We start from the raw sequence: 18,316 nt of genomic DNA on the forward strand, positions 1-18,316 counted from the left end.
AGTTAGAAAACAGTAAGAACTGTCCCTGAAAAGGAAAAATAAACTGAATCTGCAACATAATTTGAAATAATCACTTTACTTTTTCTTTTTCCTCAAACTAAGTTTGTTTCTTCAACTTTTTATAAAGATAAATGACCCGACAGTTTCCTAGAAGTGAAGTGCTGCTGCTGGATCTGCTCCGAGGGTAATTGGTTAATACTTTGTAAGCCTCTGTGACTAAACTCTCACATGAGTTAGATATTACTGCAGCTTTTTATATTAGATCACAGAGCATCATTGTTTTCTACACCAACTTGCATCTTTGTTTATTCCCTGCTAATAACCTGCTGCTCCCTTCAATCCACCTCCACCCTGACAACATCAGCAAGGAGCCAGGAGAGTCATTTATCACCGGCGGAAACAACTCATTACCGATTTTTATCCACAAGTGAGCACAGCTGCTGTTCAGCAACGCAGACGAACGCGCAGCGACTCGCCGCTCCGAGGGCGAATCACGCTCCGATAGAGAGGAAGCTCCAGTTGAGTTGAGCAACAGACACACTGTGGTTTCATTGTTAACAAATCCCTGGGAGTGTACTCGTAGAAACTCAGCGCACGTGTGAATGCTCATTTATTAGATCAGGGTTGTCCAAAGTGTGGCTCGGGGGCAATTTGTGGCCCCTGGACTTATCTTGTGTGGCCTCCAACTAAAATTCAAAATAGATACAAATTTGACCCAAATATACAGATGAAGACGTTTATTATGCAATCAGGGTAAAAATTATTACCAGTATAATTTTCTTACACAAGAAACTACAACACAAAACGTTAATCTTTTCTCATCTTTTTATAATCAAAAGTTAAGAATAGGTCAAACTTTCCTGAAAAGCCAAATTTGCTGCATCCAAATCAGCTTTTATTTTCTTTTAAACTTGGTTAAATTTTTGAAACAAATAGACCTAAATCCTGTTCTTATTACTAAAATATGACATGAAAGAAGGTTGATTAATTGAAGTAAGAAATACTGACACATGCAGGTGGGAGTTAACCCAAAGTGACAAAATTAGCAAAAGAAAAACCAAAACAAAACATTGCAATTGTTCATTGTTGTAAAAAATGTAGGAATCTGTTGGATGCATCCCTGTACCATTATAAATGAATTAAATGTTCAGGTATGTTGGAGCAGTCATAGCTGGTCTCGCTCCTATTGAGTAAATCTTTTAAATGTTTCTGGATCTTGCTTCTGTGATTCGTTTATCTAATTCTGCATCCAGCTGACCAACAGATGCAACCAGGGAACCTGGTGTGAACTGAGCAGTGTGGATCGCTCAGCTAATGGTGGGTTAAGCTCAGTGAATCAGACTCTGAGACACCCAGCATGCATTATTTAGAGGCTGAAACATCTCCAGGAATCTTCCTCAACTACAAGAACTGTGCAGACGTCCAGGAGGCAAGACAAGGAAAAAGAAGCTACAGAAGCTTTTAGTTCAAAATGCAATAGAGAAACCTTTTGCTTTTGAGTTAGACAATGTTTCAAGTCCATTTAGGAGATTTTTCCCAAAGCAGGAGGTAAAAACATTGAAGAGGAGAGCAGGTCTTACCCCTAATACCGCCATGCGTCGACTGTGGGTGGAGCAGCAGCCACGTCTCTTCCTGCGAGTGTGCGGCCGACAGCGTTAGCTGCTCATCATGGAGTGCCTCTCATCAAAGCCTGGAAACGAGCAAAAAAAAAAAAATAACTAAGCTTTACCAAGAATTTGCAGAGCGGTTAAATAATAAGGAGGTGATGGTAGAGGGATAAATGAGGAGGAAAACAAGGCAAAGTCACAGTTTGGTGGTTTTCTGCTCTTATATTTACAGATTCACACCTGAAAAGTGATGGAACAAGTTTTTATTAAGTTTGTAAACACCAGGAAAAAAAACTATCAGGAAGAATGTCAAATAAAAAACATTTTTATTACAGCAAATTTAGCTCAAGCTTAAAAAAATTTAAAACATCCAACCTTTAATGCATTTGTAAGCCCATTACTGCCATGAAAGGAAGGAGAAAAGCTCAAGAGGAAGTTGTAATTATGTGTTATAAAATCATAATTATGAGAATAAGTCATGATTACAGGGTTTAAAGTCAAAACTACAAGAATAAAACTTGCAATTTTGAGTTTTGAAGTCAGAATTACAAATTTCAAGTTTTAAAAGTTGTAATTTCAAACTGCAGGTGTGACACATAAAACTCATGATTATGACTTTTGCACATAATGTTTGAGTTTTTCAACGAGGTGGAAACATTTTAGCACTTTATAAAGCTGATGTTTTGTTAAACCACAGCAAGGTTGACCTCTAGCTATTTATTTGTTAACTTTTTCATTCACAACATAATTTCTGACTTTCTGGGTTAATGAATATGTTTAAAAAGTAATTTAGAAAAATTAAGATGGAAAAAGTAGAATATGGAAAAAAAGTAAAACGTTATAGGGCCCTAATTACTGAGTTTTTCAGCACAATAATGAACCAAAATGAGGGGTGGACCTATTCATCTGTCAGTTGATTTATTGGCGCCAATTTCCTCAATTTTTGGAAAGGGTTTTCGGTCGTTACTTCTGTGTGAAGCCGATCTTATCCACCAACATTATCTACCTGAACAAAGTTCAGCAATATTTAGCAACATTTCAGACAAAGAAATTGGTGTCAGTCAAAATTGGAATCTGCAAGTCAGACGTTTTAAAGATCGGTAATCGTGATCAGCCAGAAAACTGCAATCGGTGCACCCCTATCCAAAATATATATACAAAAACAAAGTACCGGTAATAAACAATCATTTTAAGGATATTTTATACTTCTTTAACAGGGTTGCGACAGAGTAGCATGCTGTCTCCATTTCTCTTTCCATAAAATCTGGACTTCATGTAATCCGTTTAGCCTTTTCTCACAGTTGTTTCCCACCTGTAATAAACATACCTGACGAACCTTTATTGTCACTTTTACATTACGTCTGCTTCGAACCAACAAAAATAAAACAGCTGTGTACGCAGTAATTTCCATTTGGAATAAGTGCCTTCTGAAATTACACTGATGGCTAATCATGTAAATTGTTGATGTTGATTGTTGTATTTGTCTTTGTTTTTAATTTAGTTCTGTTTTGATGTAAACAGTTTTTGTTGTCTTTTTGTAATATCTGCAAGTCGTTGAAGCGGCAGATTTTGAATTTTGTGTTTAATTTTGTTTTTGTATTTTTATAATATTTGTAAAGGATTTTTATTGTAATGTTTGGTGTGGACATTATGGTAGAGACTAATGAGGATTCTTAAAGAAACAAATAAACTGTCAAATTCACTAAAGTTTGTGAGTTCAGCAGAGAAAGACAATGACTTTGAACCAAGTCCAACCGCCCTCTGTCCTGCTGAATCCGCCCTCTGCTGAAGGACAGAAGATGTCCAGCACAGCAGTGACTAGTTATGCCATCACAAGGCGTGATTCATCGCTTAATCGTAGGAGTCGACCTCTCTAGTCACGATGAGAGGGGAAATCTGAGGCGAAGAACACCCACCGATCCTTCATCCTCCTCCACACGCATTAGAAAAAGAAAGTCTTTAAAGTGGCCGGCGCGCCGGCCGGTCTCTGCCAGCTCATCAGACCGTGAAATTATCCCGGTTAGTCGGCTGAGATGAAACACGGAGAGGGCTGCTGAGGACACACACACACTGTACTGCTGCCGGTCACAGCGCCTTAACGTGGATGTTACTGTAACTTTACACCTGCAGTGTCTCAGTGATGTAATGCAGTCAAGCTGCGGTCAAACAGAGCACCTCTGACTCCTTCGAATCGGTGCTTTTGTTATTCAGCTCATTAAAAAGTCAAATCAGATGAAAAATATCAGCATGATTCAGGAGACAAACAGAAAACCAACCCTGCTAAATTTAAATTTATCTAAAACTAACAACTAGAGGTCAATAACAATTAACAACACATAAATAGAATCCACTTTTTTCACTTCTAATACCAATATTAAGCTTAGTATCAGTCAATTCAGTACAGAAAAACCGTGATGAATTGATTCAAAATGTTTCTTTTTTTCAAACGCTGACATAAGTGTACTGAGTTAAAAATTTATTTGATAACTCTGCACCTGTACAGCACACTTAAAATACTAACAGCTTCATAAGCTAGCAAGATGTAAAAACTACACAACTTTAATTTGGACAGTCATTGCAATTAGAAGAATAACAGTAAAATAAAGAAACAACAGGTTGACTGTCTTTGTTCAAACGTGAAGATAAACTGCAACAAACCTTCTTTCAAAAGGTTCAGACTGAAGAAACATCATCACTGATAAACTATTTAGAATCTTTTTCAATATCAGGACCAATACAGATATTAATTTCAGATTGGTCCACCTTTATTCTCTGCCAGAGGTTTTTTTCTCTCTTATCACTTCAGAGACTTTCTGAATGTGTACAGGCAATAATTATTTTAGATATAAATGTTTCTATTGGTTATTCAGACTATAAATTGACTATTTGATCAAATCCATCAGATTTTTCATTCAACCATTTAAGGTTATTTTATACTATGTTAGAAATACGTTAAAATATGCATAAACAATTAAAATTATTTAAACATTTTATCCCTTTGGTGTAGGTTTGATGATTTGTAGCAAAAAAAGAATCTACAGCTAAAATACTAGAGTTAATCTGTTGATTATTTTTGGATTAAATTAAGAATTGGATTGCAAAATATGCTTAATATATTTATTTTATACAGAATTTGAACCAGATGAAGGTAAAACAACGCAACAGGAGGAGTTTAGCGCAACATATTTACAGACAGAGCTTTTTTTTTATTTAAATGAAAAATTTATAGATTTTTGTATAGTTGTGGTTTAATTATTGCTCAGAATATGATAGAGCATCTATAAAAAAGTTCAGCATCAAATGGAAAAGTATCTGACAGCAATAAGTATAAATTATAAAGAATCTCATAAATTCCTGGAATGTGGGGTTGGTGTAAAATCTTACACATGAATCTGTTTATAGAAAAGGTGAAAATGTGTAAAAGATTTAAGTAAACTGCTCTTGACATGCTGTAGTCATTCGTAATGGAGTTAATCACCATCCTTCATCCTCCCACTGAAACCTGTCCAACTGTTTGCCTAAAAAAAAAAAAAAGAAAAAAGGAAGAAACTAATTTACATTCCTGGAACCAGTCCCTCTGGTTCCAGAAGTCACAGAAACGACCACAGAGCCTCGTCATAGCTGCTGCATTTCTTTGTTAGTCAGATTCCACCCAAACATTTACAGATCAGGTCATTAAAAATGAAACCTTACAGTAGGGATTGTAGAAATCTAAAGATGGCTTCAGACGGTGGACTGGAGACTCTACTGGTGCTGTTGGAGCTCAGTGATGCATTGTCTTAATCATAAGATTATATTACTGAATCCAGAACACGATGTATGGATCCCAGGAACAATCTTTTATTGGTTTAGAGCGTTTTTTGATGATACTCTCATGTGCTGAGTAAATTCTAATTTAATCCAATAAAATATAGAAATATTAAATAGTATGAAATACATTTCCTTTGTTATGTTGATAATACTCCACCAGTAGTAATGTGAAATACCCGTGATGTATTATTGACTAAAAAATATACCTTAAATCCCAGATCAGAGAGCTTTATTTTAAATATTTTCCAAAAATGGTGAAGAAAATCTACTTTATGCATTTAAAAGTCCAACGCAAAATAGTGTGTAAAAAAATCAGCTGATCCAAAATTTTCCAACTCCATCATATTTCCTCAACTTTATCTTCTCCAAAATATAAAGTTGCTTTTATTAACGACCAAACTCAATCAGTATGTTGCGCTGCATGTTGTTTTTTTTAATTAATTAAATTAAAAAGTCTTGAATCAGATAAAAAATAATCACAAATTAGATTATAAAATAAAAAATTACTCAAATATTTATAAAGTGACCAAATGTCTTAGAGAGAAATTGTCTGTTAACATCTTTTTATAATATTTCAACCATATTTGAATAGGCAATGTTACTTCATTGCCTGGGCTGCACAGTGGCACAGTGGGTAGAGCTGTTGCCTTGCAGCAAGAAGGTCCTGGGTTCGATTCCCGGCTGGGGGCCTTTCTGCATGTTCTCCCTGTGCATGGTGGGTTCTCCCCGGGTTCTCCGGTTTCCTCCGACAGTCCAAAAAAAACTCTAAATTCTCCCTAGGTGTGAGTGTGTGTGTCCTGTATGGTTTGTGTGTCCTGTATGTCTCTGTGTTGCCCTGTGACAGACTGGCGACCTGTCCAGGGTGAACCCGCCTCTCGCCCGGAACGTTAGCTGGAGAGGCACCAGCAACCCTCCTGACCCCATTAGGGACGAAGGGTGTATAGAAAATGGATGGATGGATGGATGGACTTCATTGCCTAATAATTAAGATACTTTACAGTTACACAACAGAAGAAATGGATTCTTCTAAATCCTCCCAAAAACAAGCCTAAATGTATCGAAACAATAAAGACAGTGAAGTTTAAAAGTCTGCTGTGGTTCATGTTGTCATGTAGCGTTTTATGAAAAAAAGATGAATTTTGCTCAAGCGTGTAATTTCTTCCCATCAGTGAGCGTCCTCCAAGTGTTTCTCTAAGCATTCAGCAGAAAATTTTGCAACAACAAAGAATGAAACAGTTGCTACCCTGAACGCCTCAAAAAAAAAAACTACAGTTTGTCATTTGAATGATTTATGTCTAGAATGGTACAGAAACCTCTTTAAAACTAACAACATTTGCAGTCAATCATTTACTGGACTACAAGTCCCAAAAGGTGTTAAGCACACACAGAATAGACAGACAAACACTTCGGCTCCACAAAGAGCCCCTGTTGGGCCGCTGGAGTGTTTGGATCCAGCATAAATTGGCTGCCAGCTGGAGCGACGGACAGCGAAGGCCTGCATCAGCGCCCGGAGCCAGGAGGAGAGGCCTCTGCTTGTTGTGGAAACTTTGGCTTCAATTCAAAACACAGCCCAGGACCACACACACAAACACTCAAACCAAAACTTAGAGTCCACAGGAAAACACGAGAAAAGCCCACAGATTCCCTCACACTTTCCCCGTCACACACACAGTTATTGTTCCTGCTTAATTCTTTCTGATGGCCCTCAATCCCCCCAGCACGACTCTGTGCCTGGGGAAATCATTCAGACAATAGAGGCGATCCAAACAGAACCAGACTGCAGCCAGCCAGGAGGCCGGACGAGCTGCCAAGAGGCAGCGGCGCTGGAATAATCGAGCTCTGAGTCGAGGTGAAGCAGTTTTTCAAGCTAAAGTGTCATTTATCCCAAAGAGAAAAAGAAGATAACTTAACACAAAAACTGCTTCTGAAGGACTACAGCCTAAATATTTAACTCCACTGGTAAAACAATGCAGAATTGCTACAATATTGCCAACAGAAAATCATTGAATTTAAGTGTAATTTAGGGCACAGATGTGTAAAATTAAGCAGACAAACAAATAGGTCAGAGGTGTTTCCATTGACAGTATAAATGCACAATTTGACATTTTGAAAATAAATTCTCTTAATGGAAGCACAATAAGTCGCAATAAATCAAATCAAAGATCTTTGGTCTAGTGTTTTGGTCTCAACTTGCCTTTTTTGAAGGACCATTTTCTTTACAGAGCACCAGACTTAAGAGTTTTATCATCCAGGTTTTGGTAGAAAGAGAGAGAAAAAGAGAAAAACAATAAATCATTGTTACATCTAATTATTGCAGTATTTTTAACTTTAATTGATTTATTGCAACAGGCATGTGCATAACCCATTACAGTCCAAAAATAAAAACACATAAAAACATTCATTTGTGAACTTATTTGAGACAAAAACCATTATGAAACATCTTTCTGTAAAATTTCCAACTGTAGAGTTACAACAGCACAACTAACTTGTGTGGCCTGACTAAATATATCTGCTACAGTCATGTGTGCCTGCAATTAAATTGGTCCCTGAGGGGGAATTGGTAGATTACTACAGTGAGACCATCTCTGCCTTCGTGTAAAAAGGGGTAAATGATTCCCTTTAAAAACAGCTTACACAAAAATGAAAGAGTTCCAATACTCTAAGAGGCTTTGCACAAATATTTCCTCCTAAGTGGCATGTGTCATTAGAGGCAGCAAATGAGCTTGTTATGCGGACTCTTGGAGAAATCAAACACAGAAGCAATGTTCCTGCAGTGCAGACACACGGCGCGACAAACGAGGAGAAACATCACACAATAAACCAACAACCAGGGAGTTTCCAGTAACAAATACATTAGGATGGGTTTTATCCTCTTCCTAGAATATTAGAAAGAGGAGATTAATCTTCAGCAACAAGACATGTTCTATATTCTGGGCTGAATATTGGGTTGTTAAGCAAGAAATCAATTAAACACATGATAAATTAAAACAAGCTCAATAATTTACAGTTGTGTGATTTATAATTTTTCCAATTTTTTAGCCAAAACAAACAAATATGATTTGTGATACTAAATCAGATACATATCCGATTATTTTCAAATACCTATCATGTCGCATTTCACGGTTCAGTATTTGTGAAGTTAGTTGTTCCCAAAATCTTTCTGTGGAACAAAATTCCAATTTATTCAGATTGTTTTCGTAAAGCATATCTATACTATCCCAAAGAAAATGCAGCTTCGGAAGCTGAAACACCTTGATGCAAAGCTATTTGACAGTTTTGGCTGACCAACCAATCCCGGAGTGGCATTCATTTTCCTAGGCTCTGATTGGCTGTAACTCCAAAGAGCCGAAATGACATCAGCTAGAAGAGCTAAGACTATTTCTACTCTGTATATTAATACATATTAAGATATACTTGGTGTTTGAACTTTTAAAATAGAGAGTTACAAGCTTTTTTAGAGGGTTTCCAAAGTATTTGTGGATTTCAACTATCTCTGGGCGTTTAAAATCCCTAATTGGGGATTCACTGTAATTTTAGGCAAGTTGAGTGGGAATAAATGCAGGTGTGTCCAAATTCATTCATCATCATAAATTGCATTTTTAAAGCACATTTTATGATGTTTATGCCTTCATTTTACATTTGTTTACTGGAACTTTCAAGTATTTCAAAAATGTATTTTTTTTAAATCACACATGTTGGTTCTAAGGTGTCCTAATTTTTCACAGTTGTGCCAAACAGTTGGAGATTCGACTTCACCGCTATGTTGGCTTGATGATAACAGCAGTTTTCTGGGTCAACCACACCCACTGACAGCAGCAGTTTTCTAACTGATTCCTCCTTGTTGCAACCAAAGAGAACAATGTATAAAATGATCCAATAATTACAAAAGATTAAAAGAAACAACAACTAATAAATCAAGATTTCTTATTGAGTGTTTCAGGACTGCAACTTACAATTATCAATTATTCTATTGATTTATTCTGATGATTAAATGCCAAAAGAATCAATAAAGAGTCACATTTCAAGTGACACCAACTGATTTAAAACAGTTCATTTATTAGAAAATCTGCCCTAGAACATGACTGATAGAATTAACTAAAGAGCAGCTTGAAAGGATAAATGAACCGAGGTCGGCTACATTACTGAACTGCACACAGCAATTTATGTTGAGTGGATCAAATGGAAGATTATTAGAAAATTCGATACACCCATCAGAAAATGTTTTGATCTTTCATAACTCAAGTCTTGCCTCTGTCCATTCTGACAACTCCAAAACAAGTTCTCAAAGAAGGAATCCAGAAACCATCCTCAACCCTTTTCTGATTAGTGATTATTAATTCACAACTGCAAATCACATCAGGGAGCCAATAGATACCCCTTATATTGCTTTGGCGCTCTAATGGAAACTAATTCTGTCATACTGAAGAACAAAGCAGACATAAACAGGAAGCATCTGCATCTGGGACAATTTAGAGACAAGCTTGATGCAGGATATTAAGGGTTTTTAAGGAAAGTGGCAACACACCAGTCATCTGCACGGGTATCATGATGAGTGATAAAATAATTATTAAGCCAGTGATTAAAACAATACGGCCATTCTTTCCACAAGTTTTAGTTCAAATACAATTCTATAAATTAAATGCACCAAAAACTGAGATCTAGATCCTGCAAGCAGTTCAACAAATAGCATCTTCTTGGTTTGACTAAGTTTTATTTACATTTTGTGAAAAAGAAAGCTGTGCTCAAAGTCTTCTTGAGATCTTTGTGTGATTTTCTTCAGTGGTTTTTGGTGCAGCGCCAACACAGGCAATGGAGTGAACAGGTTTTTTATCGTTTGTTTGACTCAGTGCAGAGTGAAAGCAAACTATAGCAGCTGAAGATGTAACAAATGTTGCAATTTTGGTCCCCAATCTAGTTTTCAGTGTGGCATCTCTAAAAATCTGTTGCAAAAATATTATACTTAGTAACTCAAGAAATGTTGAACTACTGAATGTCAAATATCTAACACATTTGTTTGCTTAGCTACATATTCTCAGGCTTGAATTTTCTTACACTGTTCTTCAATCTTGATGTTTTGCTTTGTAATTTCTGGCACTTGGGGCAGTATTTTGATTTGCTATAATTAGATTAAAACCAACTGTCTGGGATTGACTTTAAGTTGTGAGCACAGTTATTTGCATGTTAAAAACATCACTTTGCATGTGAAGGACAGATAAAATGTTGTGCGTTTCTGGCATTGATGGCTTTCCATACATGAGGAGCATGAAAGACAGAGTCCAGAACTGAGTCCGTGTCAGAATACGTATTTAGTGAATGTTTGTGAGATTTAACTCTCACATCACAGATTATTGTTTGTTTACTTGACATATGCGCTCAAATCAGTCTCACTGCATGTTCAGATTCAGTTTGACGTTCGTGCCCAAATCAAACTGAGTCTACCCAACTATTAGGTGTAAAAACAACCAAACACGTTTCACTCGTTTTTAAACAGAGGCCCAAATATTTCTATCAAGAACCTATGGCAGATTTAATACAGCATATAAGAAAAAGATGCACCAACCACAGTAAAAATCTAAATTAATCCCCTGCTGGCTGCTCCACCAACACACAGAAGTGTTATTTACCCCAGAAAGGCAGATGTGGGGAGTTAAAACAACAGTATTTACAGTAGTTGCCACATGAATGAATTAACTGTGGTTCAAAGGTCAGAATCTTCAACTCTGACCCCTATCACAAACACACACTTCAGTAACAGACTCTTACGTTTGACTTGGCTCCTAAAGTAAGATTAGGTCTGATATGACGGTACGTCTCTGGTTGGTAGATTATGTACCATCATCTACAAATGGGAGAATTGTGCATCATCACATAAGAGTTCAATTATTGCTGCTACAAACAAGAGAAGCAATAACCAGTTGAAACAGACAGCCACAATGAAGTCCAAAGAGTTTAGGTTATGACTATCAGTTATCAGCAGAGGTATTAATCTGTCTTAGTTGTGCGGGTTTTAACAGCAGAATTACATTTCACATCTGTCAGGACTCAAATGTCAAACTTCACTTAACGCGTCTGTCGGCAGGTCACAGTGAGAAATGTCAGCGCTTAGCCACACTCAGAGCTGACAGGCTCCAGGAGTCCTCTGCCTCCCACTTATTCTCCCACAGCTTCACTTTTGTATTTTTCCAACATTTTTTCACTAAAAGGAGCTTCTACTTTTCTGTCATTTTCACATATTCCCTATTTCCTCTGAAATCATCAGCCGCTGTTGTACACTTTACACAAACAGGTCAACCGACTGCCAAACATGAGTTAATAAATTTTTTACTGAATGTTTCAATCGATAAACTGGAAAGTTTTATCCTCTGAGCAGCAGTCTTCTACATTAAATTACAACTTTCATAAAGATATTTACTTCCAGAGGTAAAAGGAAAGTTTGACAGTAGTAATATAAAGGCCAGAGACTTATTGTAAGTAATGAAAACAAAATTAAATTAGGCGACTGATGATCAGCTACATTTCACGCAATCGCAGGTGAAAAATAAATCTCAGTCCCCTTCAAGTTCAAGAGTTTTATATGTCATGACATAATAAAAATGCCCTGATCCTTATGAGATTCTAAATTTATTTATTTTTAATCTTAAACACTAACAGCAGATGCCAAATTTAATTGATTGTACGATTATTCTCACTCCACAAAAACTAAAGCTTTGACTATTTGTTACTCTAAAGCATAAATGTGTTTCTCAACATGATGTCAAAGCAGAGAGACATCATTAAAGGTTTGAGAAAAGCAACCGTTTCTGCCCATCAATCTGAGAGAGGGTATGAAGGTGGTAAAGTTTTTAAAATCCATAATTCTACAGCGATAGACATGGAAAGCATTTAAGGCAGGTGCTAAGCATCCCAGGAGTGGATGACCCAGCAAATTCACCCCAGGTCCAGAACATGCATTGCTGCAAAATTGAAAAAGCTCCATGTCAGGCTTTACAGGCCTGAATTAGTGGTTTTAAATGTTAAAAGAAGAGGCAGTTTTCTGAAGAGAACTGACTATGTTCAGAAAACCAAACACATTCTTCAATAAAAGGTTCACCAGGCCAAACGGACTCCTCTTTGACATCATCAATAATAATATCAGAGAACCAGATGAGTTTAATTCAGCTAAACTCTACTTGGACACGAACAGGTCGTTCTAAAGCATCAGTGAGGAGTAATACACTTATTAGACCTGTGTGTTAGAAATGATGTCTGTTTTGCAGGATTACTGCAGTTCTCATGGAAGAAACTGAAAATCAGTGCATCAAACAAACTTCATTTCAGACCAAACAACCAGTAAAATTTCTATTTCCATTACGCAGATTAAATTGAAAGTAAAATATAGAGGTAAGGAGGGTTCAGTGAAACATCACAAGGATTTCTATTGTTCTCATTTTCTCAGTTTTAACCACAAGCATCTGATAGAGTAACCCGCAAGGTCTGAGCTGACAGTTATTAGCCATTTACCGTACAGATGGTCTGCAGTACAAGGCGGGTAAGCGATTAATTCCTCATTTGGCATGCTGACATTCATTTCCCAAAGCTTTTAATAAGCTGACAAAGATGCTAAAAGCTGTGGAGTCTCTTGTTCTTGATGCGATACAGACCATCGCTGACCCTCCACTGTTTTAACTCCAACAGCTGAGAGAAAAGGGAGAGAAAATCTTGTTTCCTGTTGCTGCTTTACAGAGAACTGTACCAGGTGAGCAATGCAAATAATTTTCAACAACAGACAAAGTAAGCAGTTGGATGTGAAAGAGATCGACAGTCTATGGTTTCTGTCAGAGTTTATAATGTCAACACAAATAAAGAAAGTCAGAGTACTGGAATTCACCCAACCTGTTGGCAAGCAGCTATTTCAGATGTTGACACACCAACAGATGGAATCAGATGGAGCACAAGCAGGGACTTGAGTTTCATAAGAGGATAACATTCATGCAACCAGGACAAGGATGGTCATGTTTAGTTACTTCTAAGCACCTGCAGGTTGATTCATTTACCTAAACTAAGAGCTTTGACAGCTCTCTTTACCAGTTTCATAATGGTACAGATCCAATGACTGATAATGTCTGGTTCACATGGCAATTATCTGTAGATTTTCAAAACACCTCACACAATTACAAAAAAAAAAAAATCATAGAAAGGTTTCCTCCAGTGTTTTATAAGCCTGGCGGACCACCAGGCTTTACTTGCACTCCCACCAATCTAAGCTTTGTTTATTTTTTGTATGGGTTTTTTATACAACAGCAACCAGGCCTGTCGAAATAAGCAACAAATCAGTAAATTAAAAGGAGTTCAATCATTTTTATATGCATAATTTATCAGGGTTTTTTTTGTCGTTTCTCTCTCTCTTCCTACCAAAAATTAGATGATAAAAGTCTTCAGTCTGCTGCTTTGACCTCAAATAACCCTTTTTTTTTTTTTTTTTTTTAAAAGGACAATTTTGTTTACAACGACTCCATAATTCACTTTATTTGTTGTTTTGTTTCTTTTGCATATCTAAAATTTTGTCCAGTCCTCCATAGGTACCCACTGCCTGTCTTTCCTGGTCAACATGCTAACAACTTCAGCAAATAAAGTGACAAGTCAGTGATAAAAGAAAGAAATCACTTTAATTAGAATGAACACCTGAAATACAAAAATATATATATTTATTTTAATTGCCTAGTTATATTTTAAAATTTCCTGTCAATTTAAAAAAAAAAAAAATTAACTCAAAAACACAATAGGCTGCTGGTGCCCCTATCTACAGACTTAGAAACTGTTCTGGGGGAAACCCTGTGCAGGTACATGAAGTTTGGTTCTACACACAAATAGATTTCACTCATGAATATTCAGATGACAGATGGGAAATCTGGCAAAACTTCTGGTGCTAAAATGGGACCTCTGAGTCTAAAACATGGCTGACGAGGAAGAAGCAATAACAGTAGTTTGTAGACTATTTTTTTAACAGGTAAAAAACAATGCACCAGATTTTCTGGTGCACCATACTGGTTGTTGTGTCTTCTGTATTTTGGATTCCCCTCCATGTTTCTGTCTGTTTCTGGAAAACCCCACAAAGTGGGATATCAGACCAAGACATTCCAACATGTTGAATATCCCCAGTTGAGGTTGGAGTGTTCCCGACGTCCTTCCAAGATGACTTGGACACACCACACACGATAGGAATACCGCCTAAGGTTATCTTTACAGCCATCATGATAATCAGACCGTCCTTAATATTGCTGGAAGGGGAAGATTGGGTCAAAATATTCTAGATTTGTAAACCAGGCTTAATTTAACTACATTTTTGTAAGCAACTGTCAACATAATTTGTCCAAAAAACATAAATTACATACAATGCAACATAATATAAAGGTTCACCAATTAAACTTTTGACATGTGAGAATATTCCCATCCTGTCAAGTCTCTCCCATTTTGTCACGTAAGCAAAAACTTTAATGTATATTGCTGTAATTTTATGTGACAGAATAAGAATTAGCACATATTTGTGAAGTAGAGGGAAATAGCTGTATGAAACATAGTTCAGTGATCAAGAATAAAAAATGTTTCATCTAGTCTCAAAGCTAACAAAAACAGACGAAAAAAAAAACTGTCAGATATGATTTACTGTCCTTTCTGTCGTCTATTACTCTGTTTAGCATTTCTCTTTTCAGCGTTTTATGATATTTCACAACATGAAAAGACTCAGTTCCCTCGTAAGTCAGCAGAATCAAGACGCGAGTCCAATAGTCACATGGACGTGCAAGCAGGTTTCCCTAATTAGAAAAGAAAGAACTTTGTTGGTGTGGCTGGTGGTGTGACCAGACCTGCAGGTCATTTCCAGACAAAGCAGCCCTAAATGCATCCATGTTTGTTGTCGTGATGTAACAGAAGGCTGCAAGGCTTTTCTCTGTTACAAAAGCTAGTATGTTGCATTAATCTGATGCATTAATCAGGTTCATGCAACCGTACATTCCTGCTAAGTTCCTCTACAACATAAGGAAAATTGTATTTTATATTTAACAATTTCTGCTTTCATCTTCCACCCACATTAGTGCAATATAGAATTAGCAATAAATCACATCTAGAATTAAGTCAAGATGTGATTTATTCCTTCATTCTCAGAAAAAACTTAGTTGAGAAACAAAAAAAAGGACGGATTATGTGAACGCCTACTCCAACTGTAGCTTTATTTGCAAATGGGGGATCCTCTACAGTTGCTTAGTGCTCATTTAGGGAGCTGTCTGATCTCATTTCCTGTCCAAGAAAAAGACAAATCCATCTTCCGGCGCTTCAGTTTCTATTGAGTTTTCTCATTATCAAGCAGTGCTGAGTCTTAAGAGGCCATATCCTGCTCGCCTGTCATGCAGTTTTATCAGGCTGCCCAGAGGGACCATTAACATTGTTTTACCAGACAGAGAGGCATGTTTTCTGGTAGAATAGATGATTCTTAGGTCATTTGTAATCATTACACACTGATTAACATGCAGACATAAAGCTAGAACATCAAAAAATGATGATTGGGACATGATATCTCAGGGCAAAGTGGTTGCTAAAAACAGCGGCAGATAATGTGGATGTTTTAACACAAAGTAGGCATCAAATCTGACTGACGCTGATGCTTAAATGGGAGGTGATGACTTATTTAACTCATAATAAATGATCGTTTAAGTTTTGAGCCTGTAGTTAAGCTACTGTCCAGGTTTTGTTCAAGACTGATTCAGCTGTAAGATTGTGCTTTAAATTGATCAATCAATCTACATCCCAGCTTTTGAAGACCTGATTGTTTGATGTTTTACACTTGATAGTCCAGTAAACTCATTTAATTGGGAACCAAAATTGTAACATTTGCTACATTTTCATTTGGTGCGGTTTGCTTTCACACTGTCAAATGAACCAAACCCTTTGATAAACCTGTTACTCAAATAGCCTGTGGTGGCGCTGCACAAAGAACCACTGAAGAAAACGACACAAAAACCTCTGAAGAAGACATTAGCTCAACTTCCTTCTTTCCAAAATGCAAATGGAGTAGCTCAAACTTAAGCAGCAACCATTTCTCCTGCTAGTGCTAAATTAGCGTGTTTGTTTTTGTGGTTTTACCCAGAATGCCCCCCCGTTATAGTACGGCCCTGAGACCAATGTTTTTATACAGTCCAGAGTTCCCTTTCAGAGTTCGATTCATTCACACCTCGACAAATGAACTGGACTTTCTACACAAACGAAGTAGAGTTCGATTAAAGCAGACTAAACAGGGCGAGTGTGAAGGCATCCTAAAATAGTCTTTTGACAAAGTTAGACTTTTCAGATTGACATAAATTGAAGGTCCAGTTTACCGTTCACTTATTGTTGACAAAAATAAAAAACACAAGCCGTAAGACTCAAACTGACCAGAATTTATTTGGAACTTCAAGGTTCAGATCTTAGTTGGAGGTACCTCAATCTCTACTCACAGGGTGAAGTATTGGTATATTTTCATACACAAAGTGATTTTAGAAAACTGCCATCATAAACGTTCTTCAAGTTAACTACAGTGAACCTCAGAGTACAGTGAACCATCTGGCTACACTTTAAGGTAACATTGGTGCGCACAGAGTCAGAAGAGAAGAGTTTGTCCCATAGAGTTTGAATGATGTGCAGCTGTCTCTTTATATAGTTTTAAAGAAAAACTGTCAAAGATTTATATTGCTTGACACCTTGTTGTGACTGTAACAAATGTAATTTATCAATATTGTTGTGTTAGTATTACTTTTCTTAGATCTTGTACTCCTTTTATCTTAGCCAGGATGTCCTTGTTAAAGAGATTAATAAGATTATTAATAAACATAAACCCATTGAGATCAATGGGTTTATGTCCTGGAGAAATACCCATAGGAGTCCAGCACCAGTCCTCAAGGGTCTGGATCTCCTAGTTTTTGATGTGTCTCTGCTCCAGAACAGCTGATTTAAATAGTCCAACAACATCCTCAGCACGTCATAAAGTTCTACAGAAACCCACTAAAGACAAACTATCATTTGATCCAGATGTGTTGAACCAGAGAAAGAACTGAAACATGTAGCATACCAGCCCTGGAGGACTGACTCTGATCTAATCGAACGCTGTTTTTTTCCCCCTCAAAGTGAGGAGAAAATGTAATTCATGTCAAAAACTTGTATGCTTTTCAAGATTCAAACATTGGGTCTTATTATGAATTTATTGCAGATTACAGAAGATATGCAAAATGCAAAAAAAACTAATTTGTGAGAAAATGGATGGAAACATAATTTGGAGGTTAAGAAAAAGGAATAGAATCTGGAAATTCAAGTTCAAATAATATAAAATACTTTGATGTCATAGGGAACCAGTAAGTACCACACACTACTCGGATTTGCACCTTTATATTCAAGTGCAAAATACAACACAGCTTTGAGATTCTTCTAGACATCTATGGACATGTGAATGATTTGAAGCTTGAGGCACTGCTTGCAAAAGTCCAAGAAATGGAAAAGTTTATCCTTCAATCTAATTCCTCATTAGGTCCAAATGACTCAATCACACACAGAGAAAGCTGTGTTTGCATGAAGGTGACAATTTATCTACATCTTTTCTCAGAAAAATGCACAGACTTGTTAGTTGCTCTCTGCACGCCTTCCTCCCCACAATGTCAGGCTGCTCTCGCTGCTGCTGCAGCCTGGAGAGGGACGACAACCACCCACAAGACAAGGTACAAAAATATGCACCAACTTTTGATTTAATCCAAACCCCAAAGCAGCTCTTCCTCCACATGTTAGCCTGAACTTTGGACATGGGGGGGAGAAAGAGGTTAGCTTAATGGAGGAGCATGAGCTTTCAAGAACATTCCATCTTAATAGGAACCAAGAACTGGAGCTTGGTAAGGAGGAACATC

At 37.0% G+C, this 18,316-nt stretch overlaps 1 protein-coding gene across 1 annotated transcript in view; it reads right to left on the reverse strand.

Moving 5' to 3' along the window:
- The window catches only part of LOC122837051 (polycomb group RING finger protein 3), a 48,241-nt gene that overhangs the window by 29,400 nt on the left and 525 nt on the right, over nt 1–18,316 (reverse strand). The window contains exon 2 of the mRNA XM_044127117.1: nt 1,581–1,690. Coding sequence (XP_043983052.1) covers nt 1,581–1,595 — 15 coding nt within the window. The 5' untranslated portion in view covers nt 1,596–1,690. The remainder of the gene's footprint in view (nt 1–1,580; nt 1,691–18,316) is intronic.

This window comes from Gambusia affinis, linkage group LG09, assembly GCF_019740435.1.
Source record: "Gambusia affinis linkage group LG09, SWU_Gaff_1.0, whole genome shotgun sequence".
NCBI classification, from domain to species: domain Eukaryota; kingdom Metazoa; phylum Chordata; class Actinopteri; order Cyprinodontiformes; family Poeciliidae; genus Gambusia; species Gambusia affinis.